Here is a 24,490-nt window from a genome sequence, read left to right as displayed (position 1 = left end):
TTAAGTCAACTGTGCTGACTAAGTAAATGTGTTTGCAGATGCTTATACCGATACTCTGCTTTCAGTGAGTGGTAAAGCCAGCAGTTAAGCAGAATAGTTACACATTTAGTCAGAGCTATTAAAAATCAAATTAAACCCATAGTAATGGCCTTCCCATCTAGAGAGCAGCCTATATATTCCCTCAGCTTTTTTATAAGATGGAGCCAGTTTTGGAGCGTGTTAACATCTTGCAGGTCTCCATAGAATGTATGCAATGAAATTTGAAAAACTTGAAATTAGAGGGCTTTGCATTTAACTTTTAATTCATGCACGTGGTCCAATTTTAAGAAAGCTTACAAAGTTTCACAGGCTTATACTGAAAATTAGAGCTATCATTCTGACAAAGCTCAGTTTTTATCCTGAAACATGTTAAAAAATAAAAATCAATTTTTTACATCTTGACAAGAAAACAGACATTCTGAAAAAAGTCATTAGAAGCAATATGTCCTGGAGGAGAAATATATACTCTTTATCTTTATCACACAGCATTCCTGTATTTATCTCCTAATATCCCTCTTGCTTGTAGCAATTATATTGTACATATTAAGTTACCTGTTTTTATGTGTAATAGTTAAATACAAACTGTTATCATTAATAAAAAATAAGGTCAGTGGTTATTATAACCTTTTTTTGAATAAATGAGACTCCTGAGAATGCAGCACGAGACCTGTTTCTATTTCAGTGGTTCTGACTCAATAAGCATGTCATGCGATGTGCCTTGTTTAACAAAAAATAAAATAGTAAATCTAGTCATAGTGACCTCTGCAATTGATAAGGCTCTTTGATTACACTTTGGGACATTACGTACTTAAATGAAATTATAAACTTCTAAGAATAATCTGCTGCTTAATCATCATGATCAACATCAGCAGAATCCACCTAGTAGGGGATGATAAATAAATAAAAAAAGCACAAATAATGATAGTTGCATTGAAATTATATTAAGGGTCCAGTTTAATTGGATACGGACAAGGAAATGAATGCAGAGATAAGAACAGAGTAGTTCTCTATTAGGTGGGCCTCAAAACTGGGTAGATGTGAGATATTTGAGTCCCCATAACTGATGTATACCAACTCATGTAGAGGAGACTAAGCCAACAGAATGGAGCGTTCTGATGCTGTGATATGCTCTCCTTTTCTCTCCAAACTCAATGGAAGCTCCTGTGCAGAGCTGGAACAGGTAGAGGCAAGAAGGAAGGGGAAAACTGGCTAGATGCCCTGCTCCAAAACCACCTTCATGCAATGAAACTGCTCTCTAGCACAGGGAAGAGGTTCCAGGATGTACTACTAGAGGGTGTGGTTCTCTCTGGCAGTGCTGTGAGGAAGCCAAAACGAGTAAGGACAGAGTTCCAAAGCTGAAATGTCAGAGTCCCCCAAGATCTCTGGGTTCCTCTGCAGGGCATGAGGAACACTTTACCTCCAAAATGATCAACTGGGAAACTTCAGGGGACAGTTCTCAGCTGACGTAAGTTGCCATAGCTCCATTGACTTTAATGGAGCTATTCCATTGACTTCAATAGAATGATATAATTTACACCAGCTGAGGAGCTGCTTCCAGGAAGGGAACATCAGGGAGTTTTCCTCCTCAACATCCTTCTTCCTGCAGTTTATTTTATTTTTCCATCCTTCAGACCATTTCATTTCGTCTCCAAAATGTGCTTGTTCACTCCAATAACTGCACTAGCACAATATCTAAAACACAATAATGTGAGTTAAAGGCAAACTATTGGGCATTTCCTTTCATTTTCTTTGGGGGTTTAAGTCAAACTTTGGGAAACTTTAAAATTTAATGAACTATTTTTATTTTAACTTATAACTGTAGAACAAAATGGAGAAACCCTCCACTGACATAACAGCTCCTTCTGACTATTTTAAAAAGCAATTTTGCCTGGAATTTGCACTGTATTATAAAGTGACATGACACTCCATTCTATCTGCGTGCTTGCTTATTAAGCAAAATTCAATCCAATTGAATGACATGGGAATGTTTAGGAAGAAAAGTACATACAATTCTGGCAAAAATTAAAACTGACAAGCCATTTGAGTATGCAAAACAACACTGGAATTTGTATTTATTTTAGTTAGGTAGCGCAACATCTATGCCTAGGTCTGTTGCATAGGCTACAGATCTGCAGTAAAAAACAAAAACAAAAAAGATTCAGAAAAAGTACGTTATTGTCCGCATTTGAGTTGCTGCTTATCGTAGTCAATTTAAAAACTTGGATAAGTTATGGAGGTCAACAAAAGACATTTAAAACAACAGGTCCTAAAATGGATACAACATATCCTCTCCAGAACTTTTCTCTGTTTTTCCTTTACAAACACTCATGTCCATGCAGAGAATGTATGGCCTGACCGTGAACAGATATAATCAGACTGAGGTTCTTTATGAAGTAAGAACTATGACTGGTCACAACCGTTTGCATCGTCAAGCCCCTTCAATTTCAGCTAAAACACAGAAGACCAAAGCCGTAAACACCCCTGCAGAAATCTTGTTAAAGACAGTGGGACTACTCACAGAAGTGTTTGCAGGACTGAACCCTAAAATAATCGCACTACTGAACAACTCAAAATTTGCTGTATAGCTGAAGTACTGACTGCCCCTTTACTTGTGGGCAGCACTCTAATCTTCAAACATACAGCTGGGCTCCCAATGCCAGCAGCATCCTCTTTGTTACAATTGCTACCATATACTTTACCAAAAACAGCCAAGGCAGCTCTTGGTTGAAATTTTAAGCATTAAAACTAGAGCAAATGTAGTAATACATGAATAGGAGTGTCTTCAGGTATTTGGGTCTTTTCTATTCTTTCTGCCGTTTAAGCATCCCATTGCTGGAAACTTAGACACAACAGAGAACCAGCAAATGAAACAGACCCACCGACTTTAACTGGCTGAGTAAAATGCAAGAAGCAAACACCATACATGACAAATGTAATATTGTATGTGCATATACCACCATTCATTTCAAAGCCCTTCATAACGTTGTGTACAAACAGCACTGCCAAAATGCAGCCAGCCCTTAGGGTGGCAAACAAACTGATTTGCAGCACATTGCACAACACTGAGTCTATAACATCAAATAGTATTTTGAATATTCTATTTTAATAGCACTAGTAACACAGTAGGGTTGTTGGTTTTTTTTTTTTTTTTTTTAGTGTTATGTTGACAGAGTCTCTTTAAAGATGACCTTTGTACCAACAGAGTTAACATGCTAAAAACAAACACAGGTATGTTACAGAGCGACCTAAACTGTTGTTTGTGAGGTTTTTGTGAAATCTTTTTCAAACAAATGAACAATTAGACAAGAAGCCATTAAACTTACCTCTCTGGAATCGGGAGCTTAGGACAAAGCTTCGAGGCCTGTGAATCTCTAGTGTTCTCAGATGACGGTAGTTCATAGCTACATAAATTTAATCCTGTTGAAAGAAAAAAAATGTTACAAGATCAAAAATCTAATATTCCTGTTCCTGTCCAGCAAATCATCTTAAAATGGACAGGTTTCAGAGTAGCAGCCATGTTAGTCTGTATCCGTTTCAAAAAAAGAAAAGGAGTACTTGTGGCACCTTTAAGACTTAAATAAATTTGTTAGTTTCTAAGGTGCCACAAGTCTTCCTTTTCTTTTTTTGAAACGGATAATAGTCCTGATTCTCCACTCCATTACATTACTTTCCCACCACTAAAACTCCATTGACTTCACATTTACAAAAGACTAGAGAAAATGTTTTGTAATGGAATGTTGAATCAAGCCCATCATAGGCTGCATTAGATGGGCCCTTACCTCCATGGTTGGGTCATCCTCCTACCACCTTTGATCATCCAAGAGAGAAAGGCTAAATTCACAGTCCATTTTAAAAGGAAGGAGGACATAAATCACTAGACTCCTTGAAATAAGTCTCCCCTACCCCCAACTGTTTCTTAATGCATCAAAATTGCATAGAGACAACATCCATGACTGGGTGTCAAAGGAACAGTTTTTTATTGGTAAACATGAATTTCACTGTACACCCACAAATTGAAAAAAGTATTTCCATCAATAGCAGGGTCCAAACTCACAGATGGGCAAAGTGAGTAAACGCTGCCTGAGAACTCGGCTTGGTTTAAGAATATTTACTTTGTATATTTTGACGTGATCGTGATGATTTGAGTTTAATGGTTAGAAAGCTTTAATGTTTTGAATCGCCTACTGTCAGTAAATAATTATAGTCTGATCCGCTCCTTCCCCTAGTTTCCCACAACTGTAAAAATTTAAAATTGCTAAACACTGGGAAAGAAACTGCTTAAATACAAACAGATATCCATCAAAATTACACAAAAATAAAAATCAAATTCTGCCAAACCTATCCACGATGAAAAGAAATTATTCAGTTTTCTTTTTAAACTACAATTCATGTGCTTTACAGGGAGCAAAGAGAGGACGAACTATTGAGGTTAAAGAGTGAGTTAGCTGAAGATCTGTACGGAGGAGTGCTCTCACGTTTATATTGTCAAATTCTGTGGATGCTCAGCAGCTTTAACAAAGCTGAATACCTCTCCACGCGCTGGCCAGTTAAACCGTATTGGAGACTATGTTGGCTACAATCAAGTTCAAACCATGCTTAAGCACAGTTTTAAAAACAGCTGAGCCAGCATCAACTGGGCTTAATGGTGCTGCACCACATAGCAGCATTTCCTCCCATTTGCTACCCCTGCAGAAAGGAGTCCTCTCTTTGTACAGAGAAGGGGCACAGCTGGGGAGTACCAGTGTAAAGTATCCCATGCAGTCTCAAAAGCCGCAATTGTATGGTTTAGATTTTTCAGGAAGAGATGAACATCTCTGTATTTAGCAGATCATTAAAGAAAGTCAGTTGGCTGAAAGAGGCAATCAAGAATCAGGACTCTTGAGTTCTTGTTCCAGTTCTGCCATTTAGATAAATACTCCGGAGGGTATTCTGAGCCAAAAAATTAAAAATTCTGCACACAGTATTTTAAAATTCTGCAAATTTTATTTGTCAAATAAATGTGGATGCTCTAGCATGGAATTGGGGAGCACAGGCCACTGGCTGCACAGAGATGGGAGATCGCTGTCAAGCTCCCTCTGGGACACGTACTTAGCAGTGAGGCTGCATCAAACCCTGACATAATGCAAGGATCATCTGGCCTAGAAACACCCTGGCTCAGCAAGGTAGGATCCAGGTGTGGAGGGGCTTAGCGTGGGGGGATCTAGGTGGCGGTTGAGATGGTTCTGTGTGGGGCAATCTGGGTGCAGGCAGCTCAGTGGGGGATCCAAGTGCGGGAGTAGGGAGATCTGGATGCACAGGGGTTTGTTGTGGGGTTCAGCAGGGGGAGAGGTCCGAGTGTGGAGGGGGACAGAGCTTGGCAGGGGGTCTGGTGTGGGGGTCTCGGTGGGCAGGTCCAGATGGTGGGGGACTGGGGCTCATCGGGAGGGGGGGTGAGGCTCGGTGGGAGGGTCTGGGTGCACAGGGGCAGGGAGAAGAGGGAGCTTGCAGAACTTCCTACAGCTGGGGGAGAAATCTGGCGATGGGTCTGACTCGGCCTCGAATGCTGTGCCGGAAAAAGGAAGTCCTGTCCTTCCCAGTCCAGCCAGGACTAGCAGCTGAGCCCAGCTCAGGGTAGGAGCCACTAGCCGGGTCTTCCCCAGTCTTGCCCCCAGTCATTTACCTCTTTGGTGGCTGCCCTGGGCACCTGAAACATAATGCTGGGAAGGGTTGCATGACCGCTCTTGTGGCTTCCCTTTGCTTTCTTGTCAGAAAGTCATTTTTCTGCAGGCAAGCAAAGAAATCTGCGGGGGACATAAATTCTGTGCATTTATAGAGGCGCAGAATTGCCCCAGGAGTAATGGTGAAGCACTATGCCTCAGCTTACCTATCTGAAAAGCGGCTATACACCTGCCTACCTCACAGAGGTGTTGCAAAACTTATTTGTAATGCACTTGGAGCTCTCTGGATGAAAGGTTCTGTAGCAGTGCAAAGCTATCTAATCTGAACATCTGTACTGAAATATAAAAATTCTGAATTAAATGCGAGCATGAACAGTCATAAACATGCCAAAGAGGGCTACCAATAGGAAGAGGAGCCATCAATATGCCCAGCACACCTTGTAAATAAAAGGAGAAACATTTTTTCAGTTCAGATATCATGAACCTTTTAAAGGATGCCAAAGTCAGCAAATGAGAGTCTGGGAAGGGAGTAAGGAGACTCATTTACTGATTTATGATGTAGTTATCCGAGCATGCCTAGAACTCTAATAATTTTGTTTCCCACTGTTACTCATTTTTAGCAATGATCTATAAGATATCTGTATTAATAGAAGGCCCAACCCCCACGTTCTCATATCTAGAGGACCAAACTATGTCCCCTACCCTTTATCTGCAGAGCACCCTGCCATCAATGGCCTAGATCTCACAGCGAAAGCGGGTGACAGCAGATTTAGTGAGCACAGCCAGTGTGGGCTGAACCCCTTGCATATAAACTCGAATCTTCAGGGCTCTGTCCATATCCCTGCGCATGAACATATTGGGCTAATGAGGAGTGGAGGTGGAGCCAACACTTGTCCTTGCAAGATGGGAACACAGACAGAACCACCAGCCACAGGGTTCCAGTAGTGGCCATGCACTTTGTGGCTTGCAGGAGGAGGAAGAAAGGAGATTATTCTTTTTGCCTTCCTCTCCCCAGTCCCACAAGCAGCTATCCTGGATGCTATTCTAGTGGCTGTTTTCTGAACATCTTGGGGATTCAGATACTGTATGAGCTTCCAAGTCTGCAAGAGATAACAGCTCTCTAGACCTAATCAGCCTTACTTGGAGTAACATATTGACCATAAACAACATTAATTCCAACTGGTTTAGGAACATTCCTGCTGGAATCCAAATAGCCAACTGAAAAATAATCAAGGGCAGCAAATCCATTATTTCCTATACAAGGGGGTGTGCTACATTTGGAGATGTAATCAGGAGAGTGCCAACAAACTGCCTCTTGTATAAAAAGGACTCAGAGCTCTATTTGTTCCGAGGCTTATGAAAATACTCTCTTATGCTGTAGTCCTGAGCTCTTGCTAGTGGTCCACAGAAATACTGTCACAGTGTTGTCTTTGCTCCTTGCTACTAAATTATATTCTGAAGATATAGCATGTATTTTTAGCTCCTTTCCTAATATTACTTTTCTGCATAAACACCTGGTCCAGTCACCAGAGAGCTATGATGTGACCATGATCAGGAGGGGAAGTGACCCAGGAGACAAGCTTTCCCTTTTGCTGTGGCCCACCAAACCTGGAAAAACTGAGAACACCAGCTTTGAACTCTGATTTGGAAAGCAAACATTATTTCCTTTGAAATCCTGCCTTCTGTTTTGCTTAGGATTGATCATTCAAGTACTAAGCAGTTATTAACCCCGGTACTCTTAAAAATGCTGCCACAATTAACATGAATTGCATAAAGATGCTGGAAAAGCTTGAGGACAAGGGGAACAAATTGTGCCGAAAAGCCTCTCTCCAGTGGAGAATGCAAAATATTGAAGACCTTGTAAACCTTGGAGGAAGCTGCACCTAAATTATGTGACATGGCCATCTGCCTTCTATGATGCTGCAACAGACTGCAGTGATTTAAGAAATGAAGATTCGTTTCAGTACAGTACTCCTTGGGGCATTTATTTTTCTACAAAATGCAAACAATGTCTTCCCATTTCTTTCTGGGAACGTGTAACACCACTGAGAGTTATAGGAATAAACCCAGTGGGGAAAATAATGCTGCTATCCACTTGGAGGACCACAATATACAGCATTGTTTAGTGGTGGTCTGGACAGACCAGTGGAATTAAGGATATCCCTCTTTGCATCGTCTGCAAGAACTGAGATCGTCTGGGATCTCTGGATCTAAAACCCCAAGCCTCTAATTCATAAAGTAAAGGGCCATAACCATGAACATGGAGGAAATAGCAGATTCATGATCTTCCATATATGGTTTCTTCTCTAGAGGGAGACAGAACCACACTGGTAGCCTGGATTATATAAAATAATTTGGCCCAGTTCTTCTGAAAGGTAATGTGGCAAAGAGGAAAAGATTTATAATTGTCATATTAGAGAGTGGGGTTCTAGTCCTAGCTCTCTCTGAAGTGAGACTCAGAGGGCACACAGTCACTTATCTGTAAAACAAATGACTGACAGTTGCCTGTAAAAAGGTGTATGAGACCTTGGTTAATAATGGTTATAAGTACGCAGAAATATTAACAGTAAGTCAGAAGGTGAAGTGGAATACATCTGATTGGCTCCAGATGAGCAGCTCAGTGCCCACTTCCTTGAGTACAGGCTATTTTGTGGGGGAGTGTGTCTCATCAAAAACATGACAGATCTTGCAACTGCAAGAGTGAATCTCAAGTTAGGTGATACTTGACAGGTCTGCACTATAAAGGTTGGTGGAGGGAGGCTGAAGGAGTTAACAGATGGATAGTGGCAACCTGGACTTTTGGTACCCAGGATGGGTAGGCCTGGAGGCTCTTGTAAATTTTGGGCAGGGTTTAATTCATTTGATCGTCCCAGCAGGTATATACAGCTACCACCTTCCACATCCACACATTTGCCCCATATTTATGTGCCCAGCTAAATCTAGTCAATGTGTTTACTAAAATGATCAGAAGTAAACAGTTAACCAGAGTGCCATTTGCATTGCCATTAGGTTTTAGAGTCAACAGCCAATTAAGAAAAATGGGATCAGTTCCCTGCTCTAGCTATGCAAGTGCTAGTAACACTACTTTAAAAAAAAATGAAACCTCAGATACTAGAGCATAGTTCTGCAGTAAATTGTGGCTATGGAATCTGCCAAATCAGAAACGTGTATGAGCGCTTATTTCACATGGTAAGGTACGTTCCACTGCCAACCACTCTCTGTATAAAGGAGACAGGTTTGTTGGACAAGGAGAAGATCATGTGATTAAGACAAATTATTCCTATGGGGGATGAGCACAAGGGCTGTTCTCACAAAGACGACTTTCTTGAGCCCTTGCAAGTGCACAAAAGTTAAGGACGTCAGAAAAAGAAACATATTGAGACTGACCAGCTCTTCTTCATTCTGTGTCTGCTGGACCTGACAGTTTGCAATAATACTCAGTCAAATGCCAAACTGCTACAGGGAACAAATTTACCTAGAATGTATGTGCTAAGAACACACATAATTTAGACCTCCTATGCCAGAGATACTTATTTGTGTGTGTGTGTTTAAGAGGAGGCAGAAAAGCAGTTTGACTTTCCACTCACTTCTAGAAAGAGAAGCCACAGGTTTTAATGCTCCAACATGGGATCAAGAAGTGCTGGGCCAGATGAGGGAGGAGTCCAGTAATAAGATACAGAGACTTTCACTTCCAGGTCACTGGTAATCAGGAGAAGTTCTCACCTAACATTAATTCAGGGGCCTATGTCAACTGACAATGGTGCACTCATGAGAAAATCACAGACCTCACCATCATAAATGATACTCTTTACTGGCAACAGTAAAGAGGCTAACCATCAAATAGCCACGGCCACTGAACTATCTTCTCACTACAGGTGGTTCCAGCTGGTAGTGATTGAAGCTACAGACAAGGTGGAATAAGACAGACTGTACTGCTTACTATGCTCTACTGATACAGTGGACTTCATTCTCCAGCACTGCCACTTGTCATCTTTCAGAAACATTAAATACACTTTTAAAGGGAGGGAGAATAGGCAGTTGGATATTCAGAGTTTCTTGAACTCCTAATTGTCTCACAGGAACATATAGTAGGTGCCAGTAAAGAGGAAGCATCAGAGGAAGGGAGAAATTAAAGCTCTCTATTAAATAGTTCTGGGATTCAAACTAAAGAAGGGAGTATTCTCTAGTCCCTACAAGAGAGTTCCAAGGAACAAGACATTATTTACATCTTCATAAAGGTCTCCAGATATATAAATATCTGTAAGACTGCAAAGGAGGAATAGCGGAGATATCCAATCATGGTTGCCACAGCAACTAACTGGATTCAAAAATGAGATTAAGAAATATTTATCTATCCTACAGTAAGTCAGAGAAGCCTTAAATATGTATTTTTATAGTCAGCTGCAATCCTTTATTTAAAAAAAAGGAAGAATGCTGCTTGAGCCCTTTTGTCTTTTCTGCTCTCCATTCATCATCAGTAGATAGACGCTTGAAAGAAAATATTACTGATTTCCTTTCCCTCTGGTACACAGCAATTCTCTCTCTCCTCCCACAGATTTCTAATGGAGCTTAAAAATGAGTGTGGCTTTTTAGCTTACTTTCTTTGCAATACAGAGTCATTGATGCAAGCACAATCCAGGGAGAGAGGTTCACTGGTTATACTCCCATTCCCAGGAGCAGAATACAAACATGTTTTGTGATTTTTTTTTTTAAAGATTTGTTTCTGTTTTCAATATAAGTGTACCAGACAGTGCTGACAGATGCAGACAGTTCTAGGCTACTGTGGAGGAGTGCCCCCAAGACCTCCATGCAGTACTACTCACCATATAAACAATCAAACCAAAACATCAGTTGTATCTGTTACAGCCATTCAAAATTGTACTTATATTCAAACAACAGCGTTAGGCTATATGAGGTCTGGCAGAAACCAAGAGGTGTAAAATCAGTTTCTCCTTGGCAACATGCCTTTAACTAGGAAACCTAACAGCACAACCAGGACTTTCAATAATAATTCCTTGGCTGTGATTTCCTTAACAGTTCTCAGGAGTAAAAACCAACATTCTCTAACCTTTGCACATTTCCACAAAATATGGAAAAAATGTACCGTTCACTCCACATTATCTCCAATACATCTGTTTTAGGGCAGGTACCAGTGATGTGCTTCAAAGCAGTGCTTTATTATGTATACAGATGAAGAGGCCTTTATTGCTCAAACCAGAGACCACTGAGGCAATAGTTTCCCCTACCTACAGCTGCTTCCCATTTCTTCACAATAACTATTTGCATTTTACTTTCAGACCCATCCCAAAGAAATCTCTACAAAGTCAGTAGATTAGGCCTTCTGAATCCAACTCTGATAAGACGACTAATTCAGTGCATCTTTCCATTTCAGTTCAATTTTCAACCTCCTGGTGTAATATAAACAGCGTGCGGTAGCTCTTGGTTTGTGCTCAAATCTGCAATACCTTCAGCTTCAACTCAGAAAGATGCCTGAATGTGATCTAATCAGCTTGATTTCCTTTAATATTTTCATTTGGGTCAGCCTCTGCAGCAGACTTTTCTCCTTTAGTCTTTTACTTCAGTAACTGCCCCAGGAGTAGCAACCACCTGGACCTCTGCCGGATTGGCCTGGCTACAGACCTCTGCAAGTGAGATCCAGGCCAAGATGTTTAAAAATAGAAGCCTAATTCTAGGCTTTTAAATCCACATTTAGTCATTAGTGGCCTAATTTTAAGTGCTGAACAGCCAGCAGTTCCCACCAAGGTTAATGCTAGATGCCACACATTCAGCACTTTTGACAAATCAGACAACTTATTTAGATGCATGTGGCTAATTTTAGGTTCCTACTTTCAGAAATTTTGACCCAGATTTCATGCACACGCATATATAAAGGCACTTTTTGGTGACCAATGTTAAATACACACTATGGGACATGATGAGGAAGAAAATGAAAAAAAATCTAATTGTCTTAAAAATTATTTTAATTCAATCTGACAAGCACTATGTTCATCCATGGTAACTGTACGATTACTGCATGGAGTCACTACAGGGCAGAGTTCAGGTTGTTTGGGTCCTTTAACTGTGCATTTTCACACATTAGTGTGTTTGGATTTTAAATTTAACCTGAAAAGCTATAAATCCAAGAAATTGAGAGTTGGTTTTGGGATAATTACAATATCCCTGTAATGTCTTATCTTAATGTACATATATGTATTTCCAACATTCCTCCACCTTAATCTAATTCTTTTCTGGGAATATTATACAATCCTAACTAAATACAACCGTCATTAATTTGGCTTAATTACAATCCAGTTATTCAAATGTAGCCCATACACAAGATTTCAATGGAGTTCAAACAATGCAGAAAGTTTGAAGAATGTGTTATTCCATTATGAAGATTGTCTGAGACATTACAGGGTCTGACACCAAACAAACACTAAATTTCTTAAAGGCCCCATTCCGAATTAATTTCAGTCCAGGTTAGTTAACGGATTTACTTTCAAATTCTTAGAAATATCTTGTATTCGGTGGATGCCATAATTTTGGCATGGACACACTATTCTTCATACTTAAGAAAAAGGTTGAATCTGCTTTAACCCAGACAAGATTTCATAACTGTATTCTCACCATCTTGCATAGTGTTCGTCAGTGATCTTGGACACTGGTTACATTTTTTGTGTGTGTGATAATTTATTTACAACATGAAAGCTCAGTTTAGATTCAGCATCTACTTCAGTTAGAATGTTAATAATGCAGAACTTCAAAATAACTTCACAATGCCCCTCTACCATGTACACTGGCCAAACCGGACAGTCTCTACATAAAAGAATAAATGGACACAAATCAGATGTCAAGAATTATAACATTCAAAAACCAGTCGGAGAACACTTCAATCTCTTTGGTCACTCGATTACAGACCTAAAAGTTGCAATATTACAACAAAAACACTTCAAAAACAGACTCCAACGAGAGACTGCTGAATTGGAATTAATTTACAAACTGGACACCATTAAATTAGGCTTGAATAAAGACTGGGAGTTGATGTGTCATTACACAAAGTAAAACTATTTCCTCTTGGTTATTTTTCCCCCCTACTGTTCCTCACACGTTCTTGTCAACTGCTGGAAATGGCCCATCTTGATTATCACTACAAAAGGTTTTTTTTCTCTCCTGTGGTAATAGCTCACCTTAACTGATCACTCTCATTATAGTGTGTATGGTAAACACCCATTGTTTCTTGTTCTCTGTGTATATAAAATCGTCCTACTGTATTTTCCACTGCATGCATCTGATGAAGTGGGCTGTAGCCCACGAAAGCCTATGCTCAAATAAATTTGTTAGTCTCTAAGGTGCCACAGGTACTCCTGTTCTTTTTGCAGATACAGACTAACACGGCTGCTACTCTGAAACTTCAAAATAGTTTACCTCAAACCTAAATGACTGGTTCAAGGTCACACTGAGCGAATATGGATTAGAAAACAGGGATCAAAGCCCTTGAGTACTTTTGGCTGACACTTCCCTGCAATAAGTGCTAGATTTCAGATACCCTGGTCTAAGTTTACAAGAATCAAGGCAATTCCATTTAATGCCAATTTTAAAACATTTCCAAGCATTTGTTTTTTATACAGCAAGTGCCAAGGAATTTTGGTTAGCCTGGATCACCTTTAGCACAAGATGCAGTACATTTTAGCAAAGCATGTAGTTCTTGGTTCAGTTCAACAAAGACAGTCATGCCGAATAGACTGTAGTTATCACAGGATAATAAAGGAATTTTGATTTCCCAGCACAAGTTAGACTTACACAGAAAAACAACACCAGTCACGCACAGACAAGAAAAAGACACTAGCCTTAAGTGGCCACATTTAAATATTTCAAGAGGCTCTGATGAAGAAATTTCTCCTACTGAATCCTTCAGTTTAGTTGCACTAGAAGGCCACTGTACATCAGATAAGACAAAAATGAGAGGTAGCCAAAATTAATATGATAAAATAAAGCCACCCTCAGATACCTGAAATTGAAGAGTTAAGGGAAGTCAGCACCTCCAGGCCTTCACCAAAAGGGGCTCCAGACAAACAATTCTCTGCTTTGTGCTCAAAACAGTAACACTGTCACTATTAGCTAATGAGCAGAAGTGTTCTGCCATGAGATGCAAAAAGATCAAGTGCCAAGGTTTAAGGGGAAAAACCCACTAACCACAGTAATGACAGCTGAATGACAGAACAACGAGAAGGGATTTTTTGCCAAATATTTACATTTGGCTTCCTCACCTTTTAAAGTCCCAAAGTTGGTCACCTATCAGCGGGTTTTTCTAACACTGCTGCTTAACTCTGTTATAATTATTCCAGAATGCCTTAAAGTGATGATATTGATATCACCATGGATAACAAAGTAGCACAGTTCCGAGGGGAAGGGGAGGGAATTGAGTCAGCTTTGTTCAACAGTATAGTTTCCCTTATGCTTACCTTTCACAAAATACAATAAGAATGTTGAAAACAGGAAATTGCACTGCATACTGAATGAAAACAGGATTATTATCCACTCATTGGCAGACACCATGCTCCAGTGCAGTTCAATAGTGGTACTGATCTCACCAATCCAATACTTGCTAGAAAGACTCAGCAGTGTAGGAAGGCTACCTGGAGCAGAAGCTTGCGGCAGCTTCCAGAATGCAGGGGCACAGGTCCATACAATGTAAAACCCCCTTGTTCAAGTTCCTGTTAGGTCTTGCCTTTTTTCCTTCTTTTAGAAAATGAACTTTAAAAAGGACCTTCATGTAGATAACAGAGAAAGGAGAAGTGGTGACTGTTAGTTTTAGTTTTATAAAAATACTAGAAACTATTCCCCTTGGTATTTCCCATCATGTTTTGTCAATTCAGTTTTAGTTCTGCTAAGTCTAAGGCACCTTTATCTTTCTTATATCTATGAATACTAAACAAACATATTTGGCTCCAGAGGAAAAAACGGATACGCTTTCCTCATACCATTAGCTTCTGCAAATTTCTGAACATCAGCCGAAGTTTTTAGCCCTTTCCTTGGGCAAGCTGCTACACACAGAGCAATGGATTTGATCTTCCGATGTACCAGGTCTACATTGCATGGATCCAAAAAGAACACATACCTACAATAGGAAAAACAAACAAATAAGTGGCTGAATTATTAATATTGTAAGGACAAACTAAAATTTGTTTCTAGCAGAAAAATTCTACCAAGACATCAACAAATAATGTCAACCGTAACAATAATTTCAGCATTCCTTATTTTACGGCAATACCAATGCAAATACAAATAATATCAAACTTAACAATAATTTCAGGATTCCTTATTTTAGGGCAATGCCACATAAGCACATACAGAAAGAAATTATTAGAGGTTGAATGTATGCACTGGAGGGATCCCTGAATGTACAGTCTGTTATTGTACAATGGGCATACTCCAATACATTTGATCAGACTTCAGTACATTCAAGTGGCATTGTTTGTACAGCCTCAGCACTTTTATAAACAGGCTGTGAACATTAACTCCTGCTTGAAACTTAACTTGAAGATCTCCAGTCTTTTCCCCTGAAATACAAAGTGGAAAAACCTCCACAAAGGTTGTATGTATACCATAAAAAGAAATGAAAAGAAAAGAAAGCTCAAGATGCTTTAATAAATGTATGCAACTCAAATAACTCAAGCTTTTTGTTTTAGATTGATTTTCACACCACTAGTCCATAATATTGAATAGATCATTTAGGTATTTATTTAGAAGCATAAAAATTGTTCAGCTATTTCAGGTAAATTTATCTACCGTGTAAGTGCAGTATTTTAAAATATCTCCTTTCCATGAACTCCATCATGATTTAAAAAACACCCAAAATTGTGAAATGTGCATTGTTTATCAACTCCCTAACAAACATCTCCTTCCTATATAAGTCTTATCTCAAAACCTAACTCTGGAGCTGGTCTCATTCATTCAAAACTTTAAGAACATGAACTATTTCTATTAAAAACATTGATGAAAAATCTCTTCTGATTTCAGAAAGCCTATTTCATCTCATAGTACACTTGGAGACAGTTATAAATGATTTTGTAGCAGTAAAGAAGTAAACTAGCAAAAACATTTTTCAGTTGATCCAACTGTTGAAATGCTTCTCAGCGCAGCGCACTAGCAAAAATACCATTACAGACCATTTAAACAGTGTTACTGGTTTTGATACCTTGAGATTAACTTGGTGGGGGATGGGAGGGGGAGAGAAACAAAGAGCACTTTCTTGCTGAAAGCGAAGAGGGACTGAAAATTGTCAGATCCTCAGTAAGTTTTACACCACACTCCTTAAGGAAATACTTCTGAAACTACAGTACTAATAATAGACCTCTATGGGAAATGCAAAGATGTCCACGTGTATGTTTATTGTTAAATAATCAGAACAGGTTATGTCTAATTCATAGTGTCAGATAGTGGGGACAGAAAATACCACATCATACAATCTGACTCTTTGCATATAGAGTTCCTATATTCCTGGCTTTTCTCACATCATTTTGACTATATGCAGTGATGGTGCCTCACTCTGGGTAGTCAGTTCTATTATTCAATTTCAATGTACAAAAGTTATTACTATTTAGCCTCAATTTCTCAGTTCCTAGTTTCACATCCTACCTTCTGAAATGGAATCAATCCCCGTCATCATTTATATTAACTTGAATGTATTTATAAACTGCTCGTGTTCTCCCTTGAATGTTCTTTTTCCTAGTGAAGCTGTAGTGCTTTCAGTATCCCTAAGTATTAGCCTCCACTCCTTGGATCATTTTTTAATTTCTGTCTCCCCCGCATACTATATCCATCCAATACTCTACAAACATTAGGGGCTGTGACACAACTGGAAACTGTGAACTTCACATTCTATCTGGCAGCTGTTTTCAAAGGTAACACCACAGAGTAATACACGTGTATCAAGCCTTTGATTCCTCATTTCTCTCAGCAAAAGCACAATCTCCACGATTTAAAACACTTTTGAGTAGCTAGAATTGAAGATACTAATATTAAAAAACTAGAAAAGTAAAATATACAAAACAGGTGGTAATCCTAGTCTTATTCCCAGAAGTGGATAGCTTTCACTCAGATACTATACCATGAATAATAATACAATAGCAGCTCAACTGAATCAGGAATCCTTTGGCAAGAGCAAGTTAGGAGAGACAGTCCACTCTCTTTGTTTATTTGAGTTCTTGCTATTAGTAGCGAGGTATCATTTCAATGGAAGGGGAAAATTTCACAGATTATTTTATGAGGAAAATCATGCAATTTTGAGCTTGGTCCTGTAATTTACAGGTATAGCATAACTCTATGGTGTCATCTACATTCCTGATAGAAGCATTCTGTTAACATATCATTAAATAGATACATATAACCTAAACCCTAAAGTGCTCCTTGGTTTAGCATACGTTTGACAGGCAAAGTTTTCAATACAGCTTCAGAATGAAACTGGAAGCTATGGTGGGGTCTACGACCTTAAATCATACTTTTTGAGAGTTACTGAGTGCTTCTTGTGAGGTGCTGAACACCCTTCAGCTCCCACTGACTTAAGGGAGTCATACTCAGCACCTCACAGGATCAGGCCCTAAGTTAGAAAAGTTGACTCTGGAATTAGAAAAGTTGACTCTGGAATTAGAAAAGCAACGCAAGTTCACTATGCTGTCTAACACTGTCACTTCTTGGGTTCCTGAGATGGGGGGCTTTTGGACTTCTGTAGGAAACCTACCTGAAGTAAAATACTACTTCAGTCTTCCTATAAGAGGGATCCCAGTTCATGAACTGACATGACTTGTGTCCAGAAAAGCAACTTATTCAAGCGTTGCCTCTCTGACTGGTGTTTCATAAGACTTTTCTGGTCCTAGCAGAGTGAAACGACTGGCAATACTCATACTACTGGAAGTTGCAATTGTGAAAAAATATTTGAAGTCACTTTGTGTTCCTGGATGAGACTGGTTAGGGATGATTTTATTCAGTTGTTCGAGTGCTTTTTTGGGTGATGCAACCAAATAGTTTAACATCAAAAGGGAATGCATAGATTGTTACTGGAGGCACATCCCAGAACTCTGACACAACTTAACCCTTTAAACATGTCACAGCTCTGAGTGGATCTTGATAGACTTCTTCCTTTTTACACTGAGCCATCACAAGAGATTCTCCTATTAAGAACACTGGGCAGGGCTACACTGGAAACTTCAAAGCGCTGTCACGGGAGCGCTCCTGCGGCAGCGCTTTGAAGTGCGAGTGTGGTCGCACGCAAGCACTGGGAGAGAGTTCTCCCAGTGCTCCTCGTACTCCACCTCCACGAGGGGATTAGCTCCGAGCGCTGGAAGCACAGCTCCCAGTGCTCAGAGCCTGTTTACACTAGCACTTTAAAGAGCTCTGACTTGCTGCGCTCAGGGGCGTGATTTTTCACACCCCTGAGCCAGCAAGTTAGAGCGCTATAAAATGTAAGTGTAGACAAGCCTGCTGTTGTGTTCTGTTAATGCTTCATATCATGGAGATCTTGAGCTAGAGAGAATTAGTAGGAAAGGTCTGCTATTTTTAATGGCTAAGTAGAATCAGGTCAGTGAGCTCATTAACATTGCCCTGTAAACGATTACCTGAATCCAACTGACTGTTCCCAATGCAGATCGGGAGAGTTCATTCATCTCTTCTAATTATTTATATGACCATTTATGGCAGCTAGTTGACTGAGCACAAAGCTGGTTTCAGTTTTGTTTTCTTCATGGCTTTTGCCTTTCTGGGGTGAGGTTTGGCTACAGTGTGGGAAAGGCTCGGTGAAAGATGTCAGAAGAAATCTAAAGCATCCAGGGACCTTTGGCACCGATAAAGATCCATCATAAGTTACTACAGAACCCATTTCAGTTCTGCCTAAAGAACTGTGAAATTATAGTTCCAAACATGCAGGATACAAGTAATCCAAAGTACACTAGTTAAGTCAGCCACACAAACAAAGGTAATTATCATCTTACTTGGGCTGGTTCAACTTACTTCAAGATTACAATACAGGAATAGGAAAATAATTAATCATACCATAATAAACCTATACATACTAGATGTGTAAATTTTCAGTTTAAAACAGCCAACATACTGGATTAATGAAATTACAAGATCTTCGTAAAGTGTTTTCATACTCCAAAACATTTTTTTCTATTGTTTCTTAAAACATGTTTTGGGTTACGAAAAGAGGGAGGAGAATTACTTATAGAGGCAAAAATACTTGATTAAATTGATGTAATTGTGGACATGCCCAGTTTTTGGCCAACCCCAGTAACTATCTGGAATTTTAAACTCTTCATCAGTAGTGCCTATGCCTACAGCTATACTTTCTCTTAAGTTTCAGAGTAGCAGCCGTGTTAGTCTGTATTCGCAAAAAGAAAAGGAGTACTTGTGGCACCTTAGAGACTAACAAATTTATTAGAGCATAAGATTTCGTGAGCTACAGCTCACTTCATCGGATGCATTTGGTGGAAAAAACAGAGGAGAGATTTATATACACACACACACACACAGAGAACATGAAACAATGGGTTTATCATACACACTGTAAGGAGAGAGATCACTTAAGATAAGCCATCACCAACAGCAGGGGGGGCAAAGGAGGAAAACCTTTCATGGTGACAAGCAGGTAGGGCTAATTCCAGCAGTTAACAAGAATATCAGAGGAACAGTGGGGGGTGGGGTGGGAGGGAGAAATACCATGGGGAAATAGTTTTACTTTGTGTAATGACTCATCCATTCCCAGTCTCTATTCAAGCCTAAGTTAATTGTATCCAGTTTGCAAATTAATTCCAATTCAGCAGTCTCTCGTTGGAGTCTGTTTTTGAAGCTTTTTTGTTGAAGTATAGCCACTCTTAGGTCTGTGATCGAGTGACCAGAGAGATTGAATTGTTCTACAACTGGTTTTTGAATGTTATAATTCTTGACGTCTGATTTGTGTCCATTCATTCTTTTACGTAGAGACTGTCCAGTTTGGCCAATGTACATGGCAGAGGGGCATTGCTGGCACATGATGGCATATATCACATTGGTAGATGCGCAGGTGAACGAGCCTCTGATAGTGTGGCTGATGTGATCAGGCCCTATGATGGTATCCCCTGAATAGATATGTGGACAGAGTTGGCAACGGGCTTTGTTGCAAGGATAGGTTCCTGGGTTAGTGGTTCTGTTGTGTGGTGTGTGGTTGCTGGTGAGTATTTGCTTCAGATTGGGGGGCTGTCTGTAAGCAAGGACTGGTCTGTCTCCCAAGATCTGAGAGAGCGATGGCTCGTCCTTCAGGATAGGTTGTAGATCCTTGATGATGCGTTGGAGAGGTTTTAGTTGGGGGCTGAAGGTGATGGCTAGTGGCGTTCTGTTGTTTTCTTTGTTGGGCCTGTCCTGTAGTAGGTGACTTCTGGGTACTCTTCTGGCTCTGTCAATCTGTTTCTTCACTTCAGCAGGTGGGTATTGTAGTTGTAGGAATGCATGATAGAGATCTTGTAGGTGTTTGTCTCTGTCTGAGGGGTTGGAGCAAATGCGGTTATATCGTAGCGCTTGGCTGTAGACAATGGATCGAGTGGTATGATCTGGATGAAAGCTAGAGGCATGTAGGTAGGAATATCGGTCAGTAGGTTTCCGATATAGGGTGGTGTTTATGTGACCATCGCTTATTAGCACCGTAGTGTCCAGGAAGTGGATCTCTTGTGTGGACTGGTCCAGGCTGAGGTTGATGGTGGGATGGAAACTGTTGAAATCATGGTGGAATTCCTCAAGAGCTTCTTTTCCATGGGTCCAGATGATGAAAATGTCATCAATGTAGCGCAAGTAGAGTAGGGGCATTAGGGGACGAGAGCTGAGGAAGCGTTGTTCTAAGTCAGCCATAAAAATGTTGGCATACTGTGGGGCCATGCGGGTACCCATCGCAGTGCCGCTGATTTGAAGGTATACATTGTCACCAAATGTGAAATAGTTATGGGTCAGGACAAAGTCACAAAGTTCTGCCACCAGGTTAGCCGTGACAGTATCGGGGATACTGTTCCTGACGGCTTGTAGTCCATCTTTGTGTGGAATGTTGGTGTAGAGGGCTTCTACATCCATAGTGGCTAGGATGGTGTTTTTAGGAAGATCACCAATGGACTGTAGTTTCCTCAGGAAATCGGTGGTGTCTCGAAGATAGCTGGGAGTGCTGGTAACGAAGGGCCTGAGGAGGGAGTCTACATAGCCAGACAATCCTGCTGTCAGGGTGCCAATGCCTGAGATGATGGGGCGTCCAGGATTTCCAGGTTTATGGATCTTGGGTAGCAGATAGAATATCCCAGGTCGGGGTTCTAGGGGTGTGTCTGTGCGGATTTGTTCTTGTGCTTTTTCAGGGAGTTCCACACAACAGAACCACTAACCCAGGAACCTATCCTTGCAACAAAGCCCGTTGCCAACTCTGTCCACATATCTATTCAGGGGATACCATCATAGGGCCTAATCACATCAGCCACACTATCAGAGGCTCGTTCACCTGCGCATCTACCAATGTGATATATGCCATCATGTGCCAGCAATGCCCCTCTGCCATGTACATTGGCCAAACTGGACAGTCTCTACGTAAAAGAATGAATGGACACAAATCAGACGTCAAGAATTATAACATTCAAAAACCAGTTGGAGAACACTTCAATCTCTCTGGTCACTCGATCACAGACCTAAGAGTGGCTATACTTCAACAAAAAAGCTTCAAAAACAGACTCCAACAAGAGACTGCTGAATTGGAATTAATTTTCAAACTGGATACAATTAACTTAGGCTTGAATAGAGACTGGGAATGGATGAGTCATTACACAAAGTAAAACTATTTCCCCATGGTATTTCTCCCCCCCACCCCACCCCCCACTGTTCCTCTGATATTCTTGTTAACTGCTGGAATTAGCCTACCTGCTTGTCACCATGAAAGGTTTTCCTCCTTTCCCCCCCCTGCTGTTGGTGATAGCTTATCTTAAGTGATCTCTCTCCTTACAGTGTGTATGATAAACCCATTGTTTCATGTTCTCTGTGTGTGTGTATATAAATCTCTCCTCTGTTTTTTCCACCAAATGCATCCGATGAAGTGAGCTGTAGCTCACGAAAGCTTATGCTCTAATAAATTTGTTAGTCTCTAAGGTGCCACAAGTACTCCTTTTCTTTTTACTTTCTCTTAAATTTCATTCAAAAGTAAATTGCAATATCAAAGCTACAGGTTTAAATATTCAGAAGTCAGAATATGAAAGTTCAAGTTCACAGCGAATTTAACTGCTGAAGCACATATCTTGTGGCATACATTTAAAAAGCTTAAATGTAGACAGGTTTCAGGGGTAGCCATGTTAGTCTGTATCAGCAAAAACAACGAGGAGTACCTTACAGACTAACAAATTTATTTGGGCATAAACTTTCGTGGGCTAAAACCCACTTCATCAGATGTACGGACAGAGCCTCTCAGAACTTAGGAGACAGGTCAGTCCTCGCTTACAAACAGCCTCCAACCTGAAGCAAATACTCACCAGCAACTACACACCACACAACAAAAATACTAACCCAGGAACCAATCCCTGCAACAGACCCCCTGGCCAACTCTGCCAAATATCTAATCAAGAGACACCATCATAGGACCTAATCACATCAGCCATACTATCAGAGGCTCGTTCACCTGCAAATCTACCAATGTGATATATGCCGTCATGTGCCAGCAATGCCCCTCTGCCATGTACATTGGCCAAACTGGACAGTCTCTATGCAAAAGAATAAATGGACACAATTCGACATCAAGAATTAGAACATTCAAAAACCAGTAGGAGAACACTTCAATCTCCCTGGACGCTAGACGACAGACTTAAAAGGGGCAATTCTTCAACAAAAAAACTTCAAAAACAGACTCCAATGAGAAAATGCAAAACTAGAACTGATTTGCCAACTGGACACCATCAAATTAGGCCTGAATAAAGACTGGGAGTGGATGGGTCACTACAAAAACTAATTTCCCCTGCTAATACTCTCACCTTCTTGTCAACTGTTTGAATTGGACCACCTTGATTACATTGGCCTCATTAGCACTACAAAAGTGATTTTTCCTCCCTTGGTATTCACCTCTTCTTGTCAATTGTTGAGAATAGCCCACTTCCACCTTAACTGAATTGACTTGTTAGCACTGACCCCCCACTTGGAATCATAGAATATCAGGGTTGGAAGGGATCTCAGGAGGTCACCTAGTCCAACCCCCTGCTCAAAGCAGGACCAATCCCCAATTTTTGCCCCAGATCCCTAAATGGCCCCCTCAGGGATTGAACTCACAACCCTGGGTTTAGCAGGCCAATACTCAAACCACTGAGCTATCCCTCCCCCCAAAAGAAAATACGGAACACTTCACGAATTTGCATGTCATCCTTGCGCAGGGGCCATGCTAATCTTCTCTGTATCGTTCCAATTTTAGTATATGTGCTACCGAAGCAAGCACACACTTGGTAAGGCAACTCCCATCTTTTCATGTGCTGTGTATTATACCGGCCTCTGTATTTTCCACTCCATGCATCTGATGAAGTGGGTTTTGAAGTTTACACCATGGTAACATGGATTTTTTTTTTTTTTTAAAGTACACGTGTATGTATACACACACACACACACAGACAGACACAGACACAGACACACACACGGTAAAAAAAAAACAAAATCAAAGCTGCTACCAAAATATATGGTTTTAAATTAAGATGAAGTCACACAAGGAAAGAAATGGAGAGCAAATCAACAGTTCCTTCACGTGACCAATAGGCTTACTGGGCAAATGCCCGATTACATCATCCATGCCTGTACAGTCATGGTGAAAAATAGTTAGCAGAAGTTAAATATAAAAGTGAGAAGAGGCAAAGATATTGTTTTGCATTCTAAGTATCCTGTGTTCTTCTATTTTAAAACCACAAACAAACAGTTAACCTTTAACTGTGCAGCAAGCTAGCACAATATACACATCTGTCTTGGCTTAGAGCATTTTGTATGTTCCTAACTTTGTAGATTTCATTGATTTCCTGTCATCTCTCAAGACATCTCTAGACATTTAAATTAGCACTCTGCAGAATCACTGTTCACTGCAATCGACAAGCAGCTCATTGCAATAATGGAGAGATGAATTAAAATGTTCACCCAATTCATACCAATTCTGGGTTGGGCATATAGAATTTAGCTCATGTATTTTCTCTGCATGTATGCTGCAAACTTCCCATTTGTCCATTTGCTACCTGCATGCACTGAGTAAAGAGCCCATTAATTAAAAGTCTTTGCTTCTGGGGTATCATGAGAATTTGCTAGCATTTGAAAGTCACTGGATGACAATTCTCTGAAGCAAGGTATTTCTTCTTGTCGTTTTTTAGAAGGATATATAGTATCTTCATTCTGCCCAAGCAGCAAGACCATGCAGGTCAAATACCAGTTAGGAATGGCATTTGAATAACTTGTACCTTGTCAATGTGTTCGTAATTTTGTTTGCCAATTACTCTAGCGCAACAAGATAATTTTAACCCCATAATCCTGGCAAAGCTCTAAAAGGCAATGAACCTCTTCAGAGTAGGCAGATGGGTCTGGAACTGGCTGTCAAACCTTCACTGCACTCCAAAAGTTTGTCTCCCAGCGCAAAGCATATTGAAACTACGCTGTGTTCTTTTTGTAATCAAGAAAAGGCAGAGTCAATTTTTGGCGCAAAGATGTGGCTGTGAAAAAGCTACAAAACTTAGTCAGGATACTCTTTCAAAATCTGATGTGTACTCAGCTAATCATTACACACAGAGGACCCC

At 40.3% G+C, this 24,490-nt stretch overlaps 1 protein-coding gene and 1 non-coding gene across 3 annotated transcripts in view; both read right to left on the bottom strand.

Moving 5' to 3' along the window:
• Positions 1-24,490, bottom strand: part of SLC44A1 (solute carrier family 44 member 1) — a 101,127-nt gene that overhangs the window by 29,652 nt on the left and 46,985 nt on the right. For both annotated transcript variants that reach the window (XM_038402225.2, XM_038402224.2), the window contains exons 4-5: positions 14,678-14,814; positions 3,363-3,456 (exon numbers count right to left, since the gene is read on the bottom strand). In XM_038402225.2, coding sequence (XP_038258153.1) covers positions 3,363-3,456; positions 14,678-14,814 — 231 coding nt within the window. The remainder of the gene's footprint in view (positions 1-3,362; positions 3,457-14,677; positions 14,815-24,490) is intronic.
• On the bottom strand, positions 23,057-23,163 carry LOC119856450. Its single transcript, XR_005293300.1, has one exon. It is a non-coding gene; the product is annotated as a U6 spliceosomal RNA (small nuclear RNA).

This window comes from Dermochelys coriacea, chromosome 5, assembly GCF_009764565.3.
Source record: "Dermochelys coriacea isolate rDerCor1 chromosome 5, rDerCor1.pri.v4, whole genome shotgun sequence".
NCBI classification, from domain to species: domain Eukaryota; kingdom Metazoa; phylum Chordata; order Testudines; family Dermochelyidae; genus Dermochelys; species Dermochelys coriacea.
This window is presented reverse-complemented; position numbering and strand designations above follow the sequence as displayed.